Here is a 20,822-nt window from a genome sequence, read left to right on the forward strand (position 1 = left end):
TGTATCAGAGTCTCAAAGAATAGTAAACACTATTTTTTCAACTGAAAATTGTTTTCCTCTCCACAGAAAATCTTAAAGGACTAGTGGAATCACTGTTTAATTTCTTTCTGGTTGTGCTTATTAGTATATAATGTGTATTCAGTGGAGCATTAAGTGCTCACGTGCTGTGAGAGATAAAATTAGAAGATTCTGTTGCTACCTTTGAGAATAAAACATTCTAATTAGGAAAATTAGAGAAAAGCCAAAGATAGTTCATAATAAAATCCTATGAGATCAGACTCTAAATACAGAAGAAAAGATACTGAACAGCAAAATCTAAATGTCACCATTCTCAATTATTTGCCTTTGCTAAATATAGCAACATAAGTAGAGGGCAAACTGAGAAACAGATGAGACAAACTGGGGGAAATACACCGTGATGTTAAACGTCAGCCCAATTCCATCTCTTCTCCTAAAATGACTCCAAAGAGGACCAACTATGATCTTTAAGATAAAACGTTGGTCAATATTCTAACTTTTATTTCCATGAGTTAAAAAAAAAAAGGCAATAATTCAATTGTGTATGCATATTTCTCTTCCAGAATTGTGACCAACTATTAAGAATATCTGGAAATAGGTCAGTTTCTGTTTTAAAAATCATTTAGTCATCTATGATCTTCATTCTAGTGATCTGGCTAGAAGATCACTTCTAGTGATCATAAGATCATTCTAGTGATCTAGTGATCTTCATTCTAGTGATCACTTCATTCTAATGATTCTTACTTTGTGGAAAAGGGAAAGAGACAGAACAGCGGGACGGGGAACAGAATTTAGAAAGATCAAGACTGAATCCTTAACGCCAATAACAAGAGTCCCTCCTAACCCTTAGGGGCTTAGATTCACATAAGAGACAAATGTTTTAGGGCAGTGGTCCCCAACCTTTTGGCACCAGGAACTGGTTACATGGAAGATAATTTTTCCAATGACCGGGGTTGGGGGAGGATGGTTCAAGTGCATTACATTTACTGTGCACTTTACTCCTATTCTTATTATATCAGTTCTACCTCAGATCATCGGGTATTAGATCCCAGAGGTCGGGGACCCATGCTTAGGGGACTGGAAAGACTGTGAGGTGGGAATGAAGAAAGATAAATGTTTCCAGGAGAACAAATGCCAGACGGAAGAAACCAGGAAGAGAACTGGATTCTCTTCCAAGGACCTACCGTTCCATCCCCACCACAGGCCAGAATCCGCAGGTTTGGTACCTTCCTATACAGCTCAAGCCTGTGGGGGAAACAGAGGAAAAAGTTAATGAGAGAGCCTATCCCTGGCCATGGCAGAGAGCATTATTCCAACACACAGCACAAAAGAGGGGGAGGGGCAGGTGAAGAAAACGCATAATCATGAGGATGGTGATAGCTTCAAAACTAGCTACAAAGTGACTCAATCGGAGTGATCACAAGAGGACTGACTCCAACAATCAGATTAGAGGTTGGCAGCAAACACCGTTTTTAAGTGGCTAGTATTGGAACATCCTAGCGCTTATTTCCCATAACTCCTATTAATGTGTCAACTCACATTATTTTCCTCATTAGTGTCAACTTCCTTCTTTTTCTTTCTAGTCATTCTCCTCCTCCTTTCTCAGACAAAACCATCATTAATCCATAGTCCTTATAAGTCTCTTCCTTATATTTGATTAGCTTTCCTCAGATCTATTTATTTTTCAGACTTATACTTCCCACTCTTAACCCTAGAAAACCTTCTTCAGAGAGATGGGACACCCCACTAGCATTATTACAACTGCACCCACAATTCCACTCACTTGCTAATACTAAAACCTCCATTTATACTTCTCAGCCCAAAGAGGGAAGATGCACCGAATTTTCTTTTGATTTTGTCTGCTTGAAATTAGATCTTTCCTGTTGTCTCTGAAGAAAATGCAATGACACTTCCCCTACTAAAATGCCTGCTGAAGTGAAGATTCTAATGGCTCTATTCCAGAAACATCACCTTATTTACATTAAATGACATTTTTTCTAAAAACAGTTCCTGTCTTGCCATATTCTTCATTGTGATCTATGAAGTTATCTACCTAAAGTCTAACTGAAAATGATAAAATCTTAAGGAAAGTAAACATAAAAGGACAAAACCCATTAAGATTTGCCTTAATACATTTGAATGCAGGAAAAAAAAATAGAAGTCTTATAGCAAACTCTAGTGGCAAAGAAGTTCATAGATTAGAAGAATGACAACAGAAATTAATTTTCATGATTAATGTTCTCCTGAATGCTTAAAATATATAATTTATCCATTTCATAGAGGAATATTATTTTTCTAGAAATTATCTGAGTACCTCTTTGCCTCTGATACTACTTATTGAAAAGTAGTTAGTATCTCTTTAGCTCTAAGGTTTAACAGATGAAATCTGAACTGTCTTATTAGATGGGTTTTAAAAAGGGAACCAGACAACAGCAGAAACGGCCCTGGCTCTTCCCTACCATACACCCTTCCACCAAAAGGAAGATATAAGATACATGTCACCTAAAACTAGACTTTATTTTTCACCCCTTTCAACAAAAAATAGAGAATGAAATTTCTGAGAGGCTCAAATAAGGGATTAAACAGGAACTAGACTGTCTCCCCCACTCTGCTATGGAATCTACAGGTATAATCAATTCCTTCACTTCACAAGTGGTCATGGATGCATATACACGCAATCTCTAAATCAAATAAACAAACACATTCATAAACAGATCATGGCCATTCTCCACAGATACACTTGTTCCTGTTAAGGCACATCTCCAAAGCCGTACATGCAGAAGTAGAAAAAGGATGGATCCTTCTCAATTCAGACTTGCTCCTTATCTACAGTTACACGCGTCTAAGCAACAAATACAAGAGGAGTTAATAACTCACTGGATATGCGTTGAATAAAACTTAGCCAGTGAAGAGGGGAAACATCAGGTGAAGTTTTAGAGGGAGAGTAGTAGAGGTGAGCAAGTAGATGAAAGACAGAAAATACTTCATGATGTAATCAAATAATAAAGCAGAACCCCGAAACAGAAAGATCTTCTCACTCGCCTAAAACAGTATGAACCACGGAGGGTATTTCCAGACTTACGCATCTTTCGGTCCTTCCTGAGAAAGGTCAAAGACTTGCCGTGGATTCAGGTACCACATGAACATCTGCAGGACTTTGGTTCCCTGTAACAACAACAACAAAACAAGACAATAATAGGAAGAGGCTTCCAAATATTAGCTCCTCATTTAAAGAATAAAAATAAATCCTGTTCTGAAAAATAGTATCAATAATAAACAGTATAGAGTAGTAGTTAAAAGTCATGGGCTTTGGCCATCTCTATACATAGGTTGAATACTTACATTACACTCTGTTAACTTATGTAACTCTGAGAAATTTTTCTAACTTCATTAAGCTCAGCTCTCAATGCAGAGATTAAAATGCCTACTTCACATTGTGCTGTGTGCTAAGTCACTTCAGTCATGTCCAACTCTTTGTGACCCTGTGGACCACAGCCCACCAGGCTCCTCTGTCCGTGGGATTCTCCAGGCGAGAATACTGGAGAGGGTTGCCATTTCCTCCTCCAGGAGATCTTTCCAACCCAGGGATCCACCCTGTGTCCCTTACATCTCCTGCACTGGCAGGGGAGTTCTTTACCACTAGCGCTACCTGGGAAGCCCTTCACAGACTTGCTGCAAAGATTAAATACAGTGTGGATGGCATGCAGTGAGTGCTTAATGATTAAGCCCTATTAGCTTTTGTCATCATTATTTAATTCATGAAAATCCACATAGGAAAGTTAGTCAACTTATGCAATTTAACATTAATTTTTATTTTATTATGCAGATCACTACTGTCTTTGCATAGTATGAAATATGGACAGTATTAACTAAATATAATTTTCTTGAAATAAATGTTTTTAACTACAGCAAAAGTATCTCAGGCTCCCCATTATTTATAATATATGATTTCTCTAGTTGGTGTTTCCAAATCTTACTTTGCCATTTTTCAATTTCCATGTCTATACCTGCGTCTATTTCTCAAAACCATTTCTGGAGTGTCTCAAGTAACTGCGACATTTATAGAGCTGTCATCATGGCAAATACAAGGCACTTCTAGAGGTCATTTCTTCAAGTGAATTGAGCAAAACAATAAAAGAATAATTTTTACATGAGGCAGTATCAAAAGAGTTTAAAACTGAGTAGGGTGCCTCACTTTAGATCACTATCAACCACAGCAAATAATATCTGATTGGTTGGGTAGCATCTGTTGCTTCTAATTATAGTCCCTTAACTAGCTATCATAATTGCTCTTTCTTAAAAATATTCCTGTTTGTATATCTATATTCTGTATCTGAGAGTCATCCTATTATAATAGAAACAGTACGATACTTGAGACAGAGCTAACTTGGATGTTCTAACCGGGTGACTGTGAACATTTATAATCTTGTAGAAATTCGGCATGTAAAATACGGCAACGTCAACTTCCCAGGGTGATTATGAGAATTAAATGAATCAGTAATAGTTACATATCCAGCATAGCACGTGGCACAAAACAGGCCTTTGTAAGTGTTAGTCCCTTTCTTTTTTGCTCCTTGTTAATCTATTCATTAAATTACACTTGAGGCTGTGAGGGCTGAAGTGTACTTTATAATTATCACATTGTTATGCCAGTTGTTGCAGAGGCCAATGTAGGTCTTTTGTTCCACATCTCATCCAAACCTATAATTTAAAAGTTCTGCTTTATCATGTGCTTGCTATAAATTTAGGAAAAACACTCTATCCTTAATTATTACAACTAACCCAATCCTTCAGTTTCACCAAATGACATGATTCCCTTCCTATAAAATTCAGACATAGGCTTAGATATATAACAGTAACTAAATACTAGACTGCTCTCTTCTTTCCATACCAGACCTTGGTATCAAGTCAGTTGGGATTATTTCAGATACTCTTCTATGTTTCATAGGTAACACCAGAGTCATTTTAATGACCAACTGGCTTATTAAAAACTTCCAACTGACTTGCTAGAAAATTAATTTTTCACTTTTAGATTCCTAGGGCAACGTGTATTATCAATGTTAATTACTCCCTTCTTGTCACCTTTGGCTCTGGTAGAGAGTGCATTTCAATTTCAGCTTCTCTTACACATATAATACTAGGCAATTAACACCTTTCAAAAAATACAAATAAGAAGCATTGAGAAGGTTTTTTTCAATCTTCAAATTTCTCTAAAAGGTCTGGGTGTCCACACTGTTTTGGTTTTTGCTCATTCTGTGTTAGGTAGGACACCTAATTGTCTACAGTAACCCTTTTGAAGAAGGATTATTTTTTAAGGCCGGTAAATTTTGCACCCCGTGCTTCTACGAGGCGCCACTTATACTGCAGCCTAGTGGGATGAGGCTCTCTGGAACTGAGCAGGGGTGACTTGCATAAACACTCAAGGCTGCCCTTTAAGTGTTTACCTTTAGGCATAATACAATTTCTTATTTTAAAAGTAACCTTTCTAAAATATATTTGTGAGCAAAAATGGTCAGTGTCTGAATAATGCATTGCACTGTATTAAGTCAATCTTGGTGGGTAAAGAAAAGACGCCTAGCACACATTCAAGTCAGTTCTATTAATTCTGCTGTTACTGCTAGGATGAGCTACTTTAGGGCTTTAATAGATACAATTTACTCGATAGAATTGAATGGGTGGACAAGAACTAACTCACCAGGAAAAGGGTGATTTCTTTCTTTCTCACAGACAAGATTAAGTCTACTCCATCATTTACAGAATTCACTGCTGCTGCTGCTGCTAAGTCACTTCAGTTGTATCTGACTCTGTGCGACCCCATAGACGGCAGCCCACCAGGCTCCCCCGTCCCTGGGATTCTCCAGGCAAGAACACTGGAGTGGGTTGCCATTTCCTTCTCCAATGCATGAAAGTGAAAAGTGAAAGTGAAGTTGCTCAGTCGTGTCCCACTCTTTGCGACCCCATGGACTGCAGCCTACCAGGCTCCTCCGTCCATGGGATTTTTCCAGGCAAGAGTACTGGAGCGGGGTGCCATTGCCTTCTCCACAGAATTCACTAGCAAGTTCCAAATACTCTCATGGTCATCACATGCTATATGCCTTGCAAAAGCTGAATTTCTGGGCAAGAGGTTTGCCCAGAGGTTTTTTTTTTTTTTTTTTTTTTAAGTTTTCTCTAAATAAAGGCTTATACAGCAATTCTAATACACTCTGAAGAGTGTTCTCACACATAAGGTTGTAGATGTAATACCTCATTGACCACAGAATTTTTTAAGATATTGTGAGATTGGACATTCCTATGGAATGGTAAAACATTGTTCTCTTCAGCTCTAGGTGTCAGGAAACAGAGTAGGACATCATTAAACAACTTTCAAGAAAATAGATACACTTTTCTAGATAGAAACAAACAGTATTTCATCCATTCACCTACCAAAGGCCAGGTATAGTTTTACATAAGGGAATCAGGAGATCGACAAGACAGAGAAGATCTTGTTCTCAAAAGGAAGTTCTCTGAATTATTCATAGAATATAGTAATTTGGGGGTAAAAAGAATCAACTAAGAATGGGTCAGTTCAAACAGCAGCACATCAAGCACTGAAATTCTCACGTAAGCCTAAATGGTCTATGCTACTAAGCAAGCCTTGGTTTACATCACGGAAATATTTTCTAGATCATAAAAAGAACTGTCCATAAGAAACATCTGAGGAAAATCTAACAGCAGGAGGAAGAGGTGAACAAATCTCTTAGCCCAAACAATCCCAAAGGAATACCTGATTTATGCAATAAATCTGCATTAGGCTCCTAATCTCTACCCACGTGCACACCCAGGAGCTCAGCACAAAATAAATTCACTCACTAAAGATGGTCAATGCTATGATGAAGATGCCAATTGAAATGTATGAGTGACCAGTGGAGATACTCAAAGCCCAACTGTGGGGACTGGACGAAGGCTTTCAAGACAAAGTCTTGAAAGATGAGTCGAGTTAACCATTTGTTTTTAGATGAAGTAGACAAAAATGTTTTAGGCACAACCCATGTGAAGCAGCAAGATGTATCACGGAAAAACTATATTCCTTTCAGTCTTTGGACCATGAGGCCAGGGTGGTGGGAGATGAAACTGCACAAGTGAGTTGCGGATTAATTCATATAGACCAGGGGTCCCCAACTCCCATGCCATGGACCACCTGTCCACAGCCTGTCAGGAAGCAGGCAGCAAAGCAGGAGATGAGTAGCAGGTGAGCAAGGGAAGCTTCATCTGTATTTTTATAGTTGCTTCCCATCACTCATATTACTGCGTGAGCTCAACTATCTAGTTGAAGGAAAATAAGCTCAGGGCTCCCACTGATTATGTCTTATGGTGAGTTACATAAATATTTCATTATATATCACAGCGTAATAATAATTGAAATAAAGTGCACAATAAATGTACTTGAATCATCCTGAAACCATCTGCAGCCCCATCGCCCCACAGTCCATGGAAAAATTGTCTTCCACGAAACCAGTCTCTGGTGCCATTGAGGTTGGGGACCGCTGATATAGGCTATGGAGCTTGGGCTTTGTTTTGCAGGAAATGAGAGTCCCTAAAGTGCTTGAATCAGGAGGATAGGACTTACATATTGATACATCAGTCTAACTACAGACTAAGGAGCTAGGCATCCAGGCCCTAGACCTATCAAAGGGGCTCGATGGCTTGGTTTGTGCTATACACTGATGGCTGTTCTCTAAAATTCACCCTCAACATGAAGGTAGGGCCTTTGGAAATGGCACACAAAAGACATGCAACATCACTAATTACTAGAGAAGTGCAAATCAAAACCACAATGAGGTTATCACCTCAATGATCAGAAAGGCTATCATCAAAAACTCTGCTGCTGCTGCTGCTGCTGCTGCTAAGTCACGTCAGTTGCGTCCGACTCTGTGTGACCCCATAGACGGCAGCCCACCAGGCTCCCATCCCTAGGACTCTCCAGGCAAGAATATTGGAGTGGGTTGCCATTTCCTTCTCCAGAGCATGAAAGTGAAAAGTGAAAGTGAAGCCGCTCAGTCATACCCAACTCTTCGCACCCCCATGGACTGTAGCCTACCAGGCTCTTCCGTCCATGGGATTTCCCAGGCAAGAGTACTGGAGTGGGTTATCAAAAAGTCTACAAACAATAAATGCTGGAGAGCGTGTAGAGAAAAGGGAATCAGTGCAGTTACTATGAACAATAGTATGGAGGTTCCTCAGATAACTAAAAATAGAGCTACCATATGATATAGCAGTCCTACTCCTGGGCACATATCCAGAGAAAGGTTTAATTTGAAAATATATATGCACACCAATGTTCATAGCAATACTATTTACAATAGCCAAGACATAGAGGCAACCTAAGTTCCATCACAGATAAATGAATAAGGAAGATGTTTTATATATATCAGTTCAGTTGCTCAATCGTGTCTAACTCCCTGCGACCCCATGAAGCACAGCATGCCAGGCCTCCCTGTCCATCACCAACTCCCGGAGTTTACCCAAACTCATGTCCATTGAGTCGGTGATGCCATCTAATCATCTCATCCTCTGCTGTCCCCTTCTCCTCCTGCCTTCAATCTTTCCCAGCATCAGGGTTTTTTTTCTTTTTTAAATGAGCCAGCGCTTCGCATCAGGTGGCCAAAGTATGGAGTTTCAGCTTCAACATTGGTCCGTCCAATGAACACCCAGGACTGATCTCCTTTAGGATGGACTGGTTGGATCTCCTTGCAGTCCAAGGGACTCTCAAGAGTCTTCTCCAACACCACAGTTCAAAAGCATCAATTCTTAGGCGCTCAGCTTTCTTTGTAGTCCAACTCTCACATCCATACATGACCACTGGAAAAACCATAGCCTTGACTAGACAGACCTTTGTTGACAAAGTAATGTCTCTGCTTTTTAATACACTGTCTAGGTTGGTCATAACTTCCCTTCCAAGGAGTAGGCGTCTTTTAGTTTCATGGCTGCGATCACCATCTGCAGTGATTTTGGAGCTCAAAAAAATAAAGTCAGCCACTGTTTCCACTGTTCCCCCATCTATCTGCCATGAAGTGATGGGACCAGATGCCATGATCTTAGTTTTCTGAATAAATGCATGTATCTATATAAATGTGTGTATATATGTATGTGTGTATATATATATACACATAATAGAATATTACTCATCCATAAATAAGGTCATTTGCAGCAACAGGGATGGAACAAGAGATTATCATATTAAGTGAAGTAAGTCAAAGACAAATATCATGTGATAAAACTTAGATGTGGAATCTAAAACTGTAACACAAACTTCTTTACAAAACAGAAACTCACAGACATAGAAAACAAACCTACAGTTACTAAAGGGGAAAGGGGGCAGGGGACACATTAGGAGTTTGGGATTAGCAGATACAAACTATTATATAAAACAGATAAACAACAAGATCCTGCTGCAAAGCACAGGGAAGTATCACTCAGTATCCTCTAATAAGCCTAATGATAAAGAAAACACACATACTGAATCACTTCACTGTACACTAGAAACACGATAATGTAAATCAACTCTACCTCAATAAAAAAAATAAAAATAATGGTTTTTGATTTATGCTTAGGTTGAGCACAGTAGAGAACTGTTGGTCCTTTAATGGACCGGAACCTAGTGGTCCGGAGTCAACGATAAGAAAGCAAGAGAGAGAAAGAGGCTGATATCCCCTGGTTTATGCGGAAAGCCAATAGAGCCCTGTTCTTAGGGTTCGCGCTGCTGCACGTGGGCACCGGGCGCCCTCTCGAGTAGGTGAAGGCGCAGTGTGCCTTCTCGAGAGGGTCTTAGAAGCCCGGGCAAGAAAGTGAGCTCAGCGGGCCTCCGCGCTCAAGGAATTAGCCAGAAATAGACAGAGAGAGAAAGACAGAAAAAAGGAATAGAAAGAAAGAAAGAAAGACATGGGGACCCAAGCTCTGATGGAGCAAAGGTGTTTTAATCAACATGGTGTGTGCATATATAAGGTAGTTATTCTCAGCAAAGATAAAGATTAAAATTCCAGATTTACAAAACATAACGCGATCCCTATCAAAGAGAGAATTGCAAACAATCACCTTTTACCGTACGGTTCATAAAAAGGAAGAAGGTACTTATCACCGTAATAAGAAATGCCTGGATTCCTCAGCCCCAGGAAAGGCATGCCTCTCCTCTTAATTCCTGAATATTCAGGAATTAATAAGGGCCAGAGGGTTCCTGACAGATCCAAAACAGCACACTGGAAGCCTCTTGTTACATGCTTCCTGACAGAGAACATCATCTTCATTGAGGTTGTTTGTTCAGTATTAAGAAGTAGTTTGGGGATTGCGATTTGAAGTTACTTCTTCTTGTCTCCTCTTTCCTCCTACCTGGGTTGACTTTCCCTGGCCTGACTCAGGAGAGGTGCCCGCGATGTGGGAATGCCTGTCCACGGATAGGGGTGCGAACTCGGTCGGAATGATCCTGTCCACAGACTGAACATCCTTTCCTCCTACAACCTGCTGATAAGCTCCCTGGGAACTCCCATCCAGGGGTCCAACTCATACCACACCTGAACCCTGGGATTTCACACCGAACAGTGTAAGCACCCAAAGTCTGGACCCTTGACTCTGAGGACTGTCTGGCTAGAATAACTAGCGGACAGATCACCTGCTTACAGGAAATAAAGCCTATATTCTAGGAAAACTTGAAATGAAGCCTAACCTACAAGAACACTGAATCACTATGTTGGACACCTGAAACTAATGTAATATTATAAATCAGCTACAGCTCAATTAAAAGAAAGATATTTGCCTAACCATGAATGTATAATCTATGTCACTGAAGATGAAATTTGTGATGGAGAGTGAAGGAGACCCAGTGTGAAAGCAGGAAACACTGACAGACATCAGAAAGGTCCATAAGACTCAGGTACAAACATGCTAATGAGTCAGGGGCATCCAAAAAAACATTTAAGTGTTGAAGTTAAAGCAGAGATACGTGTAAGCGGTGGGGGCTCTTTCTCAAGCCCTTAGGTTTCCACACTGAGGAGGGGATCACGCAGAAGTAAAGTTTATCTTTCTTCTTTTCTGCAGGAGGAGACACTAAAGTTGATATCATAGCCCCTGACTCTAGTGAATGTTCCCTCACATAGCTCACATCCCACCAGTAACAGCCATACCACCGACCTCCAAAGCTCTGCAGAACACCCAGTATGTGTCTACCTGAAGGGTTAGAAAAAAGAGACAATTACTGTGAAGCATCTGTTTAAAGGAGGCTTCTCTGGTGGCTCAGACGGTAAAGGATCTGCCGGCAATGCGGGAGACCCAGGTTTGACCCCTGCGTCTGGAAGATCCCCTGGAAAATGGAATGGCAATCAACTCCAGTATTACTGCCTGGAGAATTCCAGGGACAGAGGAGCCTGGTGGGCTGCAGTCATGGGGTTGCAAAGAGTCGGACAAGACCAAGTGACTAACACACAAACATATCTGTTTAAAAGAAGTCATTGTTTAAAAAACAGGATATAAAAACCGCCCCCATGTTCAGCTCAGTATCTTCCTGCCAAGTGTTGGAAATTTTCTGAAAAAATACTGAAGAAAAAAAAAAGAGCTATAGGCATTTTACTTGCCAGCAGATGGCGATATAGTCTAGTTATTTGAAGACTACATATCTAAGGTTTTCTTGTGTGTGTGTTTTAAGTCTGAAGCCTAACCTTCAAGAACAGAAAGGGGTGGGGGGAGTAATTTATATCTAGACACAGATGAGCAAGACAAATCAATTCTTAAAAGGCAAAAGCCCTGATTTAACAATCAAAAATTAGAGTCCAAGGGATCTGCCTGGCCCAGGGATCGCACTCACGTGTCTTGTGTCTTGCATCTCCTGCATCGGCAGGAGGATTCTTTACCACTAGTGCCACCTGGGAAGTCCCATTTCTCTACTAATTGCTGTAAACTCCTGCGAATCAGTGTGGTCTCCAAGCCGCAGAAATGGTGGCTGACAACCAGGAAGCTTGCCAGAAAAGCAGGATTTCAGAGGCACCCTGACTCACTGAATCAGAATCTGCATTTTAACATGATCCCCAGTTGATCCATGCACACTGAAGCTTGAGAGGAAAAAAGGCCACGATTCTTAACACTTGCTAGATAAGAAAATCATCTAGGAGCTTAGACCAGTTAAGGTGCCCTGTCCTCACAGGTCTTAGCATGGGGTGGAACAGACATCACTGTCTGGGTAAAGGCTGCTGGGGTCTTTAGAGGCAGTGGGAGCTGAGAACCACTTCTCTGGGCTAAGAGATGAGCCTCCCTAAAGACAGTAAGGACAAGCTGAGATGCTATTTTTCAAACAAAAAAATAAACTTTCATCTCCAATAAATTCTCACCCACTGTGCTCCTCACACAAGGCCCAGGTAATCTCAAGAAACCTTGATATGACTCTGATGATGTGTCCCTAAATGATTTCCATAAAAGACTGATGTCAGAATTATCTGAGATGCTCATCAGTGGCATTCCTGGGCCTCACCCCAGACACACGGCACCAGATTTTATAGGGTAGAACAAGTCTAACAAGTGTTTCCATGAGTTCGATTTACACAGAAATTTGAAAGCTACTGAACTATAAGAGGGGAGAGTCCAGATAGAAATTCCCTGGACTGAACCCTAACATCAGGATGAAATTTCCTGAATTTTCCCAAAACTGAAAATTTCCAGATAAAGATTCTGATGAATGGCATTTCAAAGGTTGTCTGAGGATGTCAAACAAACACAGAGGTCACGTTACTAATCTCAACTCGTCTCTAAGGTAAATAAACGTGAATGGCCTCCTTCTCGAAGGAGAATACCACATCATGTAAGGTGTGAGCACAGAATGTTCCACAAGGAGAGACTCCAGGTAAGAAAACACATGCACATCCTTCCCGCTTCCTCCTTCCTGGGGGTAACCTGCTTCGTTTTCACTGCCACCACCGTCTGCTCTTTCTCTCCTCTTGGTCTCAACTGTGGCTCCTTTGGGTCAGAGAGTCAAGGGAGCTGAGGAATAAGAAGCTCCATTCCTCTGATTCTGTTTTGCCGAGTAGGGTGGTTTACTTCATTCTCTGACTGCCCCCATCCTACAGCTGACTCATGTGCAGCGTGAAGGGCACGGTATGGCCACAGCTAGACCTGAAAGAGGAGTTAGGTCACCCCTGACTGTGACTCTGCCCTGCTCAACACAGCTGGGGGTGGGGGGTGGTTAGAGGTGTACCATCCTAACACTGAAGAAGGAACCATAAATATATGAACTGTAAATATATGGAGGTCAGTTTGAAAGATTCTAATTATGGGTGAGTGTTTGGATTTCTCTTCAGCTTTCTCAACATTCCATGTTGTGCTTAGAAACAAGGTTCTTTGTATGTATTATGCTTAGTAAAGAATTCGAGGGACTTTCCTGGTGGTCCTGTGGCTGGGACTCCAAGCTCCCACTGCAGGGAGGTGGGGGGAGGGCTTGGGTTGCATCCCTGATAGGGGAACTAGATCCCACATGCTGCTAAAAAAGGATCCTAAAAGAAAGGATCCTGCACGCTCCAACAAAAGATCCCACACGCCGCACTGAAGAATGGAAACCCCTGTGCCACAACTGGGATCCAGCAGAGCCAAATAAATAAATATTTTTTAAAAAAAGAATTCTACTTTACAGAGGAAATATACAGAAGTTTAAAGTTATGTATTATTCATTTTGATTTGCTTAGTCACATTTCTGAGAATCCTAGGTACTCTGGAGGTGACATCATTAGGGCAATGCATTGATAAGCCAAAGTGCCTCCAAGTGACAGCAAAGTCATGAAGCTTTTTGCTTCTAATAACAGGCCAGTTTTAAAACCTGAATACCTCATTGTGATCTCAAATTCTTCAAACACATTTCAAAATCTTTCCCAAAATAATTCTTCCCTTTCCTGAAAATTCATTGATAACAAAGCCACTTTCCAGATAATCAGCTGGAAAATCTTGATACCTTACTTCCATTCATCCATATGCCCATTCATTCATCCACACATCCATCCTTTAGTCTGTAGGTCTACCCATCTATTCATTGGTCCATCCATTAAGCTCTCTATCCAATTTTTTAAAAATTTTATTGAAGCACATTTGATTTACAATGTTAATTTCTGCTATACAGCACAGTAACTCAGATATACATATAATATATATATATATTATTTTTCATATTCTTTTCCATTATGCTTCATCACTGGATGTTGAATATAGTTCCTTGTGCTATACAGTAGGACCTTGTTGTTGAAGGAAAGATTGGAAGGTTGGGATTAGTAAATGCTAACTATTTTATATAGAATGGATAAACAACAAGGTCCTCTATCTAATTTATGCTAATGAATAGCCTCCTGTCCTATAAGTATTCTCAATGTGTCTAATTAATTTGCCATTATATTACTCCTTTATTTAAAAATATTTTTCAAAACTAAAAAAAAAAATCTTTAAATAGCAAAAAACAAATTTTTACTATATAAATCCAAAATCCTCAGCCAGGTTTTAAGACACTGCTCCACAAGTTCTAATCTTTCATCACATTTCTAATAACTTAATATGCATGCTCTACCCATTATACTGTGCTCAAAATGAATCACTTTCATCACAACATCCCACCTTCTACACATACTGCTGGTTGAACAATTATAGTTCATTCCTATGCACTATGTACTAGAAATCATAGGTTCAGAGGTGCAGCCCCGGCATTAACGAAGCCTGTATCTCTTCGGTAGACTCACATGGTATACACAGTACAGGACTTAATGATGCAATTTACATAGTCCACGTGTGCGCCCCGGACTTCAGGAGCACAGTAGATAAGCCAATTAGTTCTGAGCAGTTGTTCAGAAAGGTGCTACTGAGCAGTAAAGGATGAACAGGAATGTGGTACAAGAAGAAGAAGAGGGCACGACCCTAGTTTCCTCTGCAAAACTAAGTGGTGTCCATCTTCTGCTTCAGCCACTTCCCTGACACCATTTCCTTATCACTCCCAAGCGACTGCTTGCCTCTGAAATTTCACAGCACTTGTGGTCTGATCCACTCAATTTAGAATTCACATCTCCTTAATGTTCACATCTCCTTGCTCAGATTCTTTTTCCCATTCGCCCCTTTTGTGTCATTAACAAACACAATATCCTTAGAAAATTCACTTCTGCTTCCTGGAGCTGTTTTCTATTTAGTGAAAGAAGAAACAATCGTAGATCATCTCTGAAGTCCCTGTCTTTAATAATTTATACAGAGTTTGAAACAGGAACAGGCTGTGTCTTAACTGGACTGCCCCCTCCTCAAAAGCAGAGATCATCTACAATTTTCTAAATGCCTTAAATTAGGAAAAGCTTATAAGAATTCAATTAATGCATTTTACATAGACTCTCATGATAAAATGTACCTGACATTAATTAGCATGTGGAGCTCAGGTGGCCAAAATCATGGAGTCATTGACATTAATTAACTGCACTCTGTTCCATGGTCCCCAACCACACCCTCAACCCTAGTTAGGCTATGGAAAGACTATACCTAGAGAGGGAGTTAAGATTCAGAGCAAACTGAACTCCACTCCCAAGAAATTTCTCAAGAGGTAGTTTTAGGATCACCATCATTACAACATGAAGATCATCATTCAGTAAACCAAAAAAGCAGGATGCTAAAAATCTCTACTTAATAACGTTTCTTTTCTCTATTCTCTACAATGTTAATACAGACTTTTAACAGAGGAATCATTATTAAGAATTTTGGAGGGACTTCCCTGGCAGTCCAGTGATTAAGCCATTGCCTTCCAATGCAGGGGGCATGAGCTGGAGTCCTGGTCAGGGAGCTAAGATACCACATGCCTCATGGCCAAACAAAACAGAACATAAACAACAGAAGCGATATCGTAACAAATTCAATATGCTCAGTCAGTCAGTCTTGTCCAACTCTTTGCAACCTCATGAACTGTAACCCACCAGGCTCCTCTGTCCATGGAATTTTCCAGGCAAAAATCCTGGAGCGGGTTGCCATTTCCAACTCCAAGGGATCTTTCCAACCCAGGGATCAAACCCAAGTCTCCTGTGTTTCCTGCATTGGCAGGTGGGATTCTTTACCACTGCACCACCTGGGAAGCCCCAACGAATTCAATAGACTTTAAAAGTGGTTCACATAAAAAAAAATCATTTAAAAAGTTTTAAAAAAAGAAAAAGAATTTGGAGGTTTCCCTGGTGGTCCAATGTTAAGAATCCACCTTGAAATGCTGGGGACACTGGTTTGATCCCTGGTCCAGGAAGATCCCACATGCCATGGGGCAACTAACACCTGCCACAACTACTGAGCCTGCTCCCTAGAGCCCAGGCTGTACAAGAGAAGCCACTGCAATGAGAAGCTTGAAGCAACTAGAGAGTAGCCCCCACGTGCGGCAACTAGAGAAAGCCAGCGTGCAGCAATGAAGAACCAGCACAGCCAAAAATTAAATAAATATGTAAACAAAAATTAATAAAAATAATTTTGAAGAAAGGAAAGGGGGGTAATATTTCTTTAAATTAGAAGCTCCCATTAGAGAAGCTTTACTATCATTAATGTGATCTGGAAAATACCCATTAACTTTACTAATAAGAACAAGCATTATCTTGGGTCAATCTTAATTCTATGATTTCCCTACTTATATGAGGTGACTCAAACAGTTTTAGATCTTTAAGTTGCTTAGCATGACACTTCAGGGAATCTTGTCTCAAAATGTAAAATGTGCACTTAATGGACACAGGAAATATCATCCAAACTCACGTGAAAGTCACAGCAAAATCAGAACCCACAGAGAAGTATTGATAAGAAGCCTCAGAGTGGGACGAGAATTAGATGATGAGACAAAGACCTGGATTCTAGAACAATTTCTATCCTTTAAAGAGCTGTGTACATTAGATATGTTATTAAATTTTACTTTTCTAAGGCTATTTGTTATCCTCACATGAGGTTGATATTAATCATTCTATAGGACTTGGGCAAAGACCAAATGAAACCTGTGAAAGGTGATATATTTTTGGTAGCCTTGGTGGTGTCTATTGTTCATGATTATCATGGGTAATAAATCATCATTCTCTCTTCCCTCTGAAGACCGGGGGAAAAGTAGTTGAGTCTCAATTACAGTAGAAAGAAATACAGGTGGTGGCTCAGACAGTAAAGAATCTGCCCGCAATGCAGGAGACCTGGGTTTGATTCCTGGGTCAAGAAGATCCCCTGGAGAAGGGAACAACAACCCACTCCAGTATTCTTGCCTGGAGAATTCCATGGACGGAGGAGCCTGGTGGGCTATAGTCCATGGGGTTACAAAGAGTTGGACATGACTGAGCAACTACACACACACACAAGCTCATGAAGGGCTTCCTAACTATAGAAGTTGAGAAAGCTGAAACACTAAGTGTTTGTAGCATGAATTTTCTTGAAAATCTGTAAGTAAAATGTTAGCAGTTAGGTTTTTGACACCTTTAGTGAAGCTTGACGTGGAAGCAGAGGGATAAATCCTAGAACCTCGAGGTTTCGCCTGGCCCTGTCCAGTGTAAAGCTGTGCCTTACTGCAGAAACTGGCTGTCTTCCAATGCTAGGAGTTCCACAGTGCTATTTCACTTGGTGTCAGGAAATGTGTTTTCAAGAAAGTGTTGAAACTTCCAAGTGAAACTCATGAAAACCGACTTACCTGGTTGCCTCCACTCTTGGGGTTCACGAACACAAGCAAAGGTTTCATGAGCGGAGAAGAGATAGGTTTTATCACAAAAGGACGACCTTTGTTTTCCTGCTAAAGAAAGCAAGTAGTAGTATTGAGACATATATCCACGACGTGAAAAGCAGCCCCAAAGCAATGACAGTGAGACATTTCCAGAACCAGTGCCATCCCCCATCCCATCCCCCAAAATCAAAATATCCCCCAAAATACACTGTATCTTGTTTCACAGGGTTCACTCAACGTGAGAAAGTGTCTCAAGCTATAACTTGCCCCCAAGAATTTATGATCTGTTTTTATTCTATAGGCTTGAAGTGCTCTAGATACATTCTAGCTCTCATCTTCATCTTTATCATCTTTGGGATAACACTTCCACAGACAAGAGCAAACACTCTCTCAAGTGACAAGAGGTTTTATGTATATATTTTAAAGGAACAGGCAGAATCCCAGTGTGCTTAGGGTATGATGAAGGAGAGTCGCAGGAGATCCATCAGAAAAAGGAGCTCGGGCCAGGTCGAGTCAGACGGAGGAGACGGTGAAGAGGAAGGTGGATTTCCCTGGACCATCACCCTCAAGCACTTACTTCGGTTCCTCTTTTGCTGGCTTTTCTTTTAAAGCTTGTTCTCTTCTTCTTCCGATTGGACGCCTTCAGGGAGTTCTGTAGGGAAAGAAGGGGCCCCTGAGCCGGAGGCCGCCGGCCCGCGAGCACGCCCATGCAGGATCATGGCGGAGGTGACGGCGGCACATGCTGATCGGCAGGGCATGCTTCTCATGCTATGACACTCCCAAGCCACTGCTCATGGGGAAGCCACACACAGAACCCAGTCGCGTGCTTCAGAGCGAGCGACTGACTCCCCACCCCACGGAGAGGCAGGGAGTTAGAACCCTGGAGGCTCTCATGGACTCACATAACAACACATGTTATACCTGCCAACCCTCCCAGTAAAAATGGAAGAATCCCAAATTCTCTGAGGGGCTCCAGTCTCCCGCCCAACCAGGTCCGTCTCCCGCCCAACCAAGTTCAAGGAGTTCATCTCCTGGTATGGAGATCACCTATGTGGAAATGTAAAAAAGGAGGCCATTTTTCACGTTTTTCTTTTTGCTTTTTTCTTTTTTCCCCCTCTGTTTACTTTTTATAGGAGATGACCTGTTCATATAAAATTACTCAACCCCACTGAAATGTTATGATCCACGTCTTCTATCAGCATTCATGGCTTGGTTTTAAAAATGCGAAGAGTCAAGTTACTTATGATAGTAGAGTGGCAGTCACTGCTCTTCCTTTTTCTGGCTAAGGACCCATTGGTTTAAAGAAGTCCTCCCTCCCTTGGCAACCTTGATCTTTTCTCTCAGAAGCATATCCAACTTGAAACACAGGGACCCCAAATTTACTTTCCCTGTCTTTCTCTTTCTAGGGAACATATGGACCACAACTCTGATTATTTCAGCTATTTACTCTTAATATTTGATACAGATGCTTTGAGAAGAACCTCTTTCTGGGAACAGTCACAGCTCCCTGGCTGAAGGCAAGGCAAAATCAGATTTAATTAGTGGAGAGTCAATAATTAATTAGATGGCCATTTTCATAAAGGCAAGCTATTACTACCATGACATAGATGTTTTACAAAGTGTTGAAAGCCTGAAATACAAAATTTTTAACTTAAAAGTTTATATAAGTATAGATACATGCATTGTTTGAGCAATGTTTTCAAACAGCTTGAAGAAACTTAGATATCTATTTTTCAACACTGTATTTTTTCTTAGGGCATTCAAAATAAACCTTTTAGTCTAGAGTACATATATTAACACATCTAAGTTAGTAAGACTGAAACTATTTAGCTTTTATTTTACTTGCATTTGGACCAAGGAAAAAAGAAGTTGATTTGTGGCCTGTGCTCACCAAGGATGAAGGAAACTTTCTTGAACCACCATTTGTCCCAAGGTTTTCTTCCCCCATCAGATTAAAAGAGTCTTCAGGTTCTCTGAATCTCACCAGAAAAGAAATCCAGAAGTTCATGGGTGTTCACGATGCCAGGTGATCTCTCATCACTCACTCTAGACTATACTTCTCCTGCAAACAGATCTCCAAGTTTCCAAATTCCTCTTTAAATGGATCTATTATCATGTCCCTCTTTGGGAAACATCTGCATTCTTTGAGTATTTGCTATATTTTGACTACCTCCAATTTTATTAAAAGGGAAGAACAATTACTCGGAACTTTTAAATGCTTAATCAGTCGAATAATCCAAGTAGAGTGCTGAAAACTATTAGACTGGCAGAAACAGCATCTATTACTGTTTACGGCAATTCATGATGCTTTGCGTGTTGGTACCTGGGCCCCAGCAAATATTCTTATTTAATTTGTTTAGGGTGAAGCCCAGGCAAAGATACTTTTTAAAAGCTCCCCAGAATAGAATATATTATGACAGGATGGAATAGAATAAAATAATAAAAGCTCCTGGGGAATTCTAGTGTAGCCGGAATTGAGAACCTCTGTCTGAGGTACAAAAGGTAAAATAAGGAGCCGTATGTACTGTGTATAGTAAAGCCAATCACTGGGGTAAGAAGCGTGAGGTGTGGGATTTGACAGACTGAATTCTGAACCTCCCTGTTACTTAGCTCCATAACCCTGGCCAAGTCAAACTTGTGAAATAACGGTTTCTTAATTTTCAAATGAAGGTGATAATACCTACCTCATAGGACAGTTGTGGAGTTTAAATGAAAAAAAAAAAATGTACGTAAAGTAATTAACCTGGTATCCATCCCATGAGAAACACTTCGATCAACGTTACCAGTTGCCTCTTGATGGCTCTATACCCCCAGCACAAATGCCTGGCACACAGTATGCACTCACATCATTGTGGAAATAATAAATCAGTATTTTTATAATTCACAATATTGACTGAGTCTTCCCTGATTTCAAAAAGGGTCCTTAGGAAGTGAGTGACTGTTTCCTAATTTCTTTCGTTTTCGTTCATTTAGTGCCAAGAGCAATGCGGGACAGCACTTATAGCAACACACTATGGGCCTCCGTTCCTGACAGGACTCAATAATTAAACTCCAAGGGATAGGTCACATGAATCAAGTTGAGAGACCGTTTCCTCAACTTGCTTGATCACAGAAATCACGG

General features: G+C 40.6%; 1 protein-coding gene across 13 annotated transcripts in view; it reads right to left on the bottom strand.

Annotated features, from left to right (window-relative positions):
• DGKI (diacylglycerol kinase iota) overlaps nucleotides 1–20,822 on the bottom strand; it is a 479,729-nt gene that overhangs the window by 211,436 nt on the left and 247,471 nt on the right. For 10 of the 13 annotated variants that reach the window (XR_006268612.1, XM_043463811.1, XM_043463813.1 and 7 more), the window contains 4 exons: nucleotides 18,279–18,353; nucleotides 17,672–17,770; nucleotides 3,101–3,183; nucleotides 1,203–1,263 (listed from right to left, as the gene is read on the bottom strand). Coding sequence is in view for 12 of the 13 variants with exons in the window: in XM_043463811.1 (XP_043319746.1) it covers nucleotides 1,203–1,263; nucleotides 3,101–3,183; nucleotides 17,672–17,770; nucleotides 18,279–18,353 (318 nt within the window). In the remaining variant the exon portion in view is untranslated. The remainder of the gene's footprint in view (nucleotides 1–1,202; nucleotides 1,264–3,100; nucleotides 3,184–17,671; nucleotides 17,771–18,278; nucleotides 18,354–20,822) is intronic. The other 3 variants (XM_043463812.1, XM_043463815.1, XM_043463810.1) reach the window with 1 other exon arrangement.

This window comes from Cervus canadensis, chromosome 3 (genome assembly GCF_019320065.1).
Source record: "Cervus canadensis isolate Bull #8, Minnesota chromosome 3, ASM1932006v1, whole genome shotgun sequence".
Taxonomy (NCBI): Eukaryota; Metazoa; Chordata; class Mammalia; order Artiodactyla; family Cervidae; genus Cervus; species Cervus canadensis.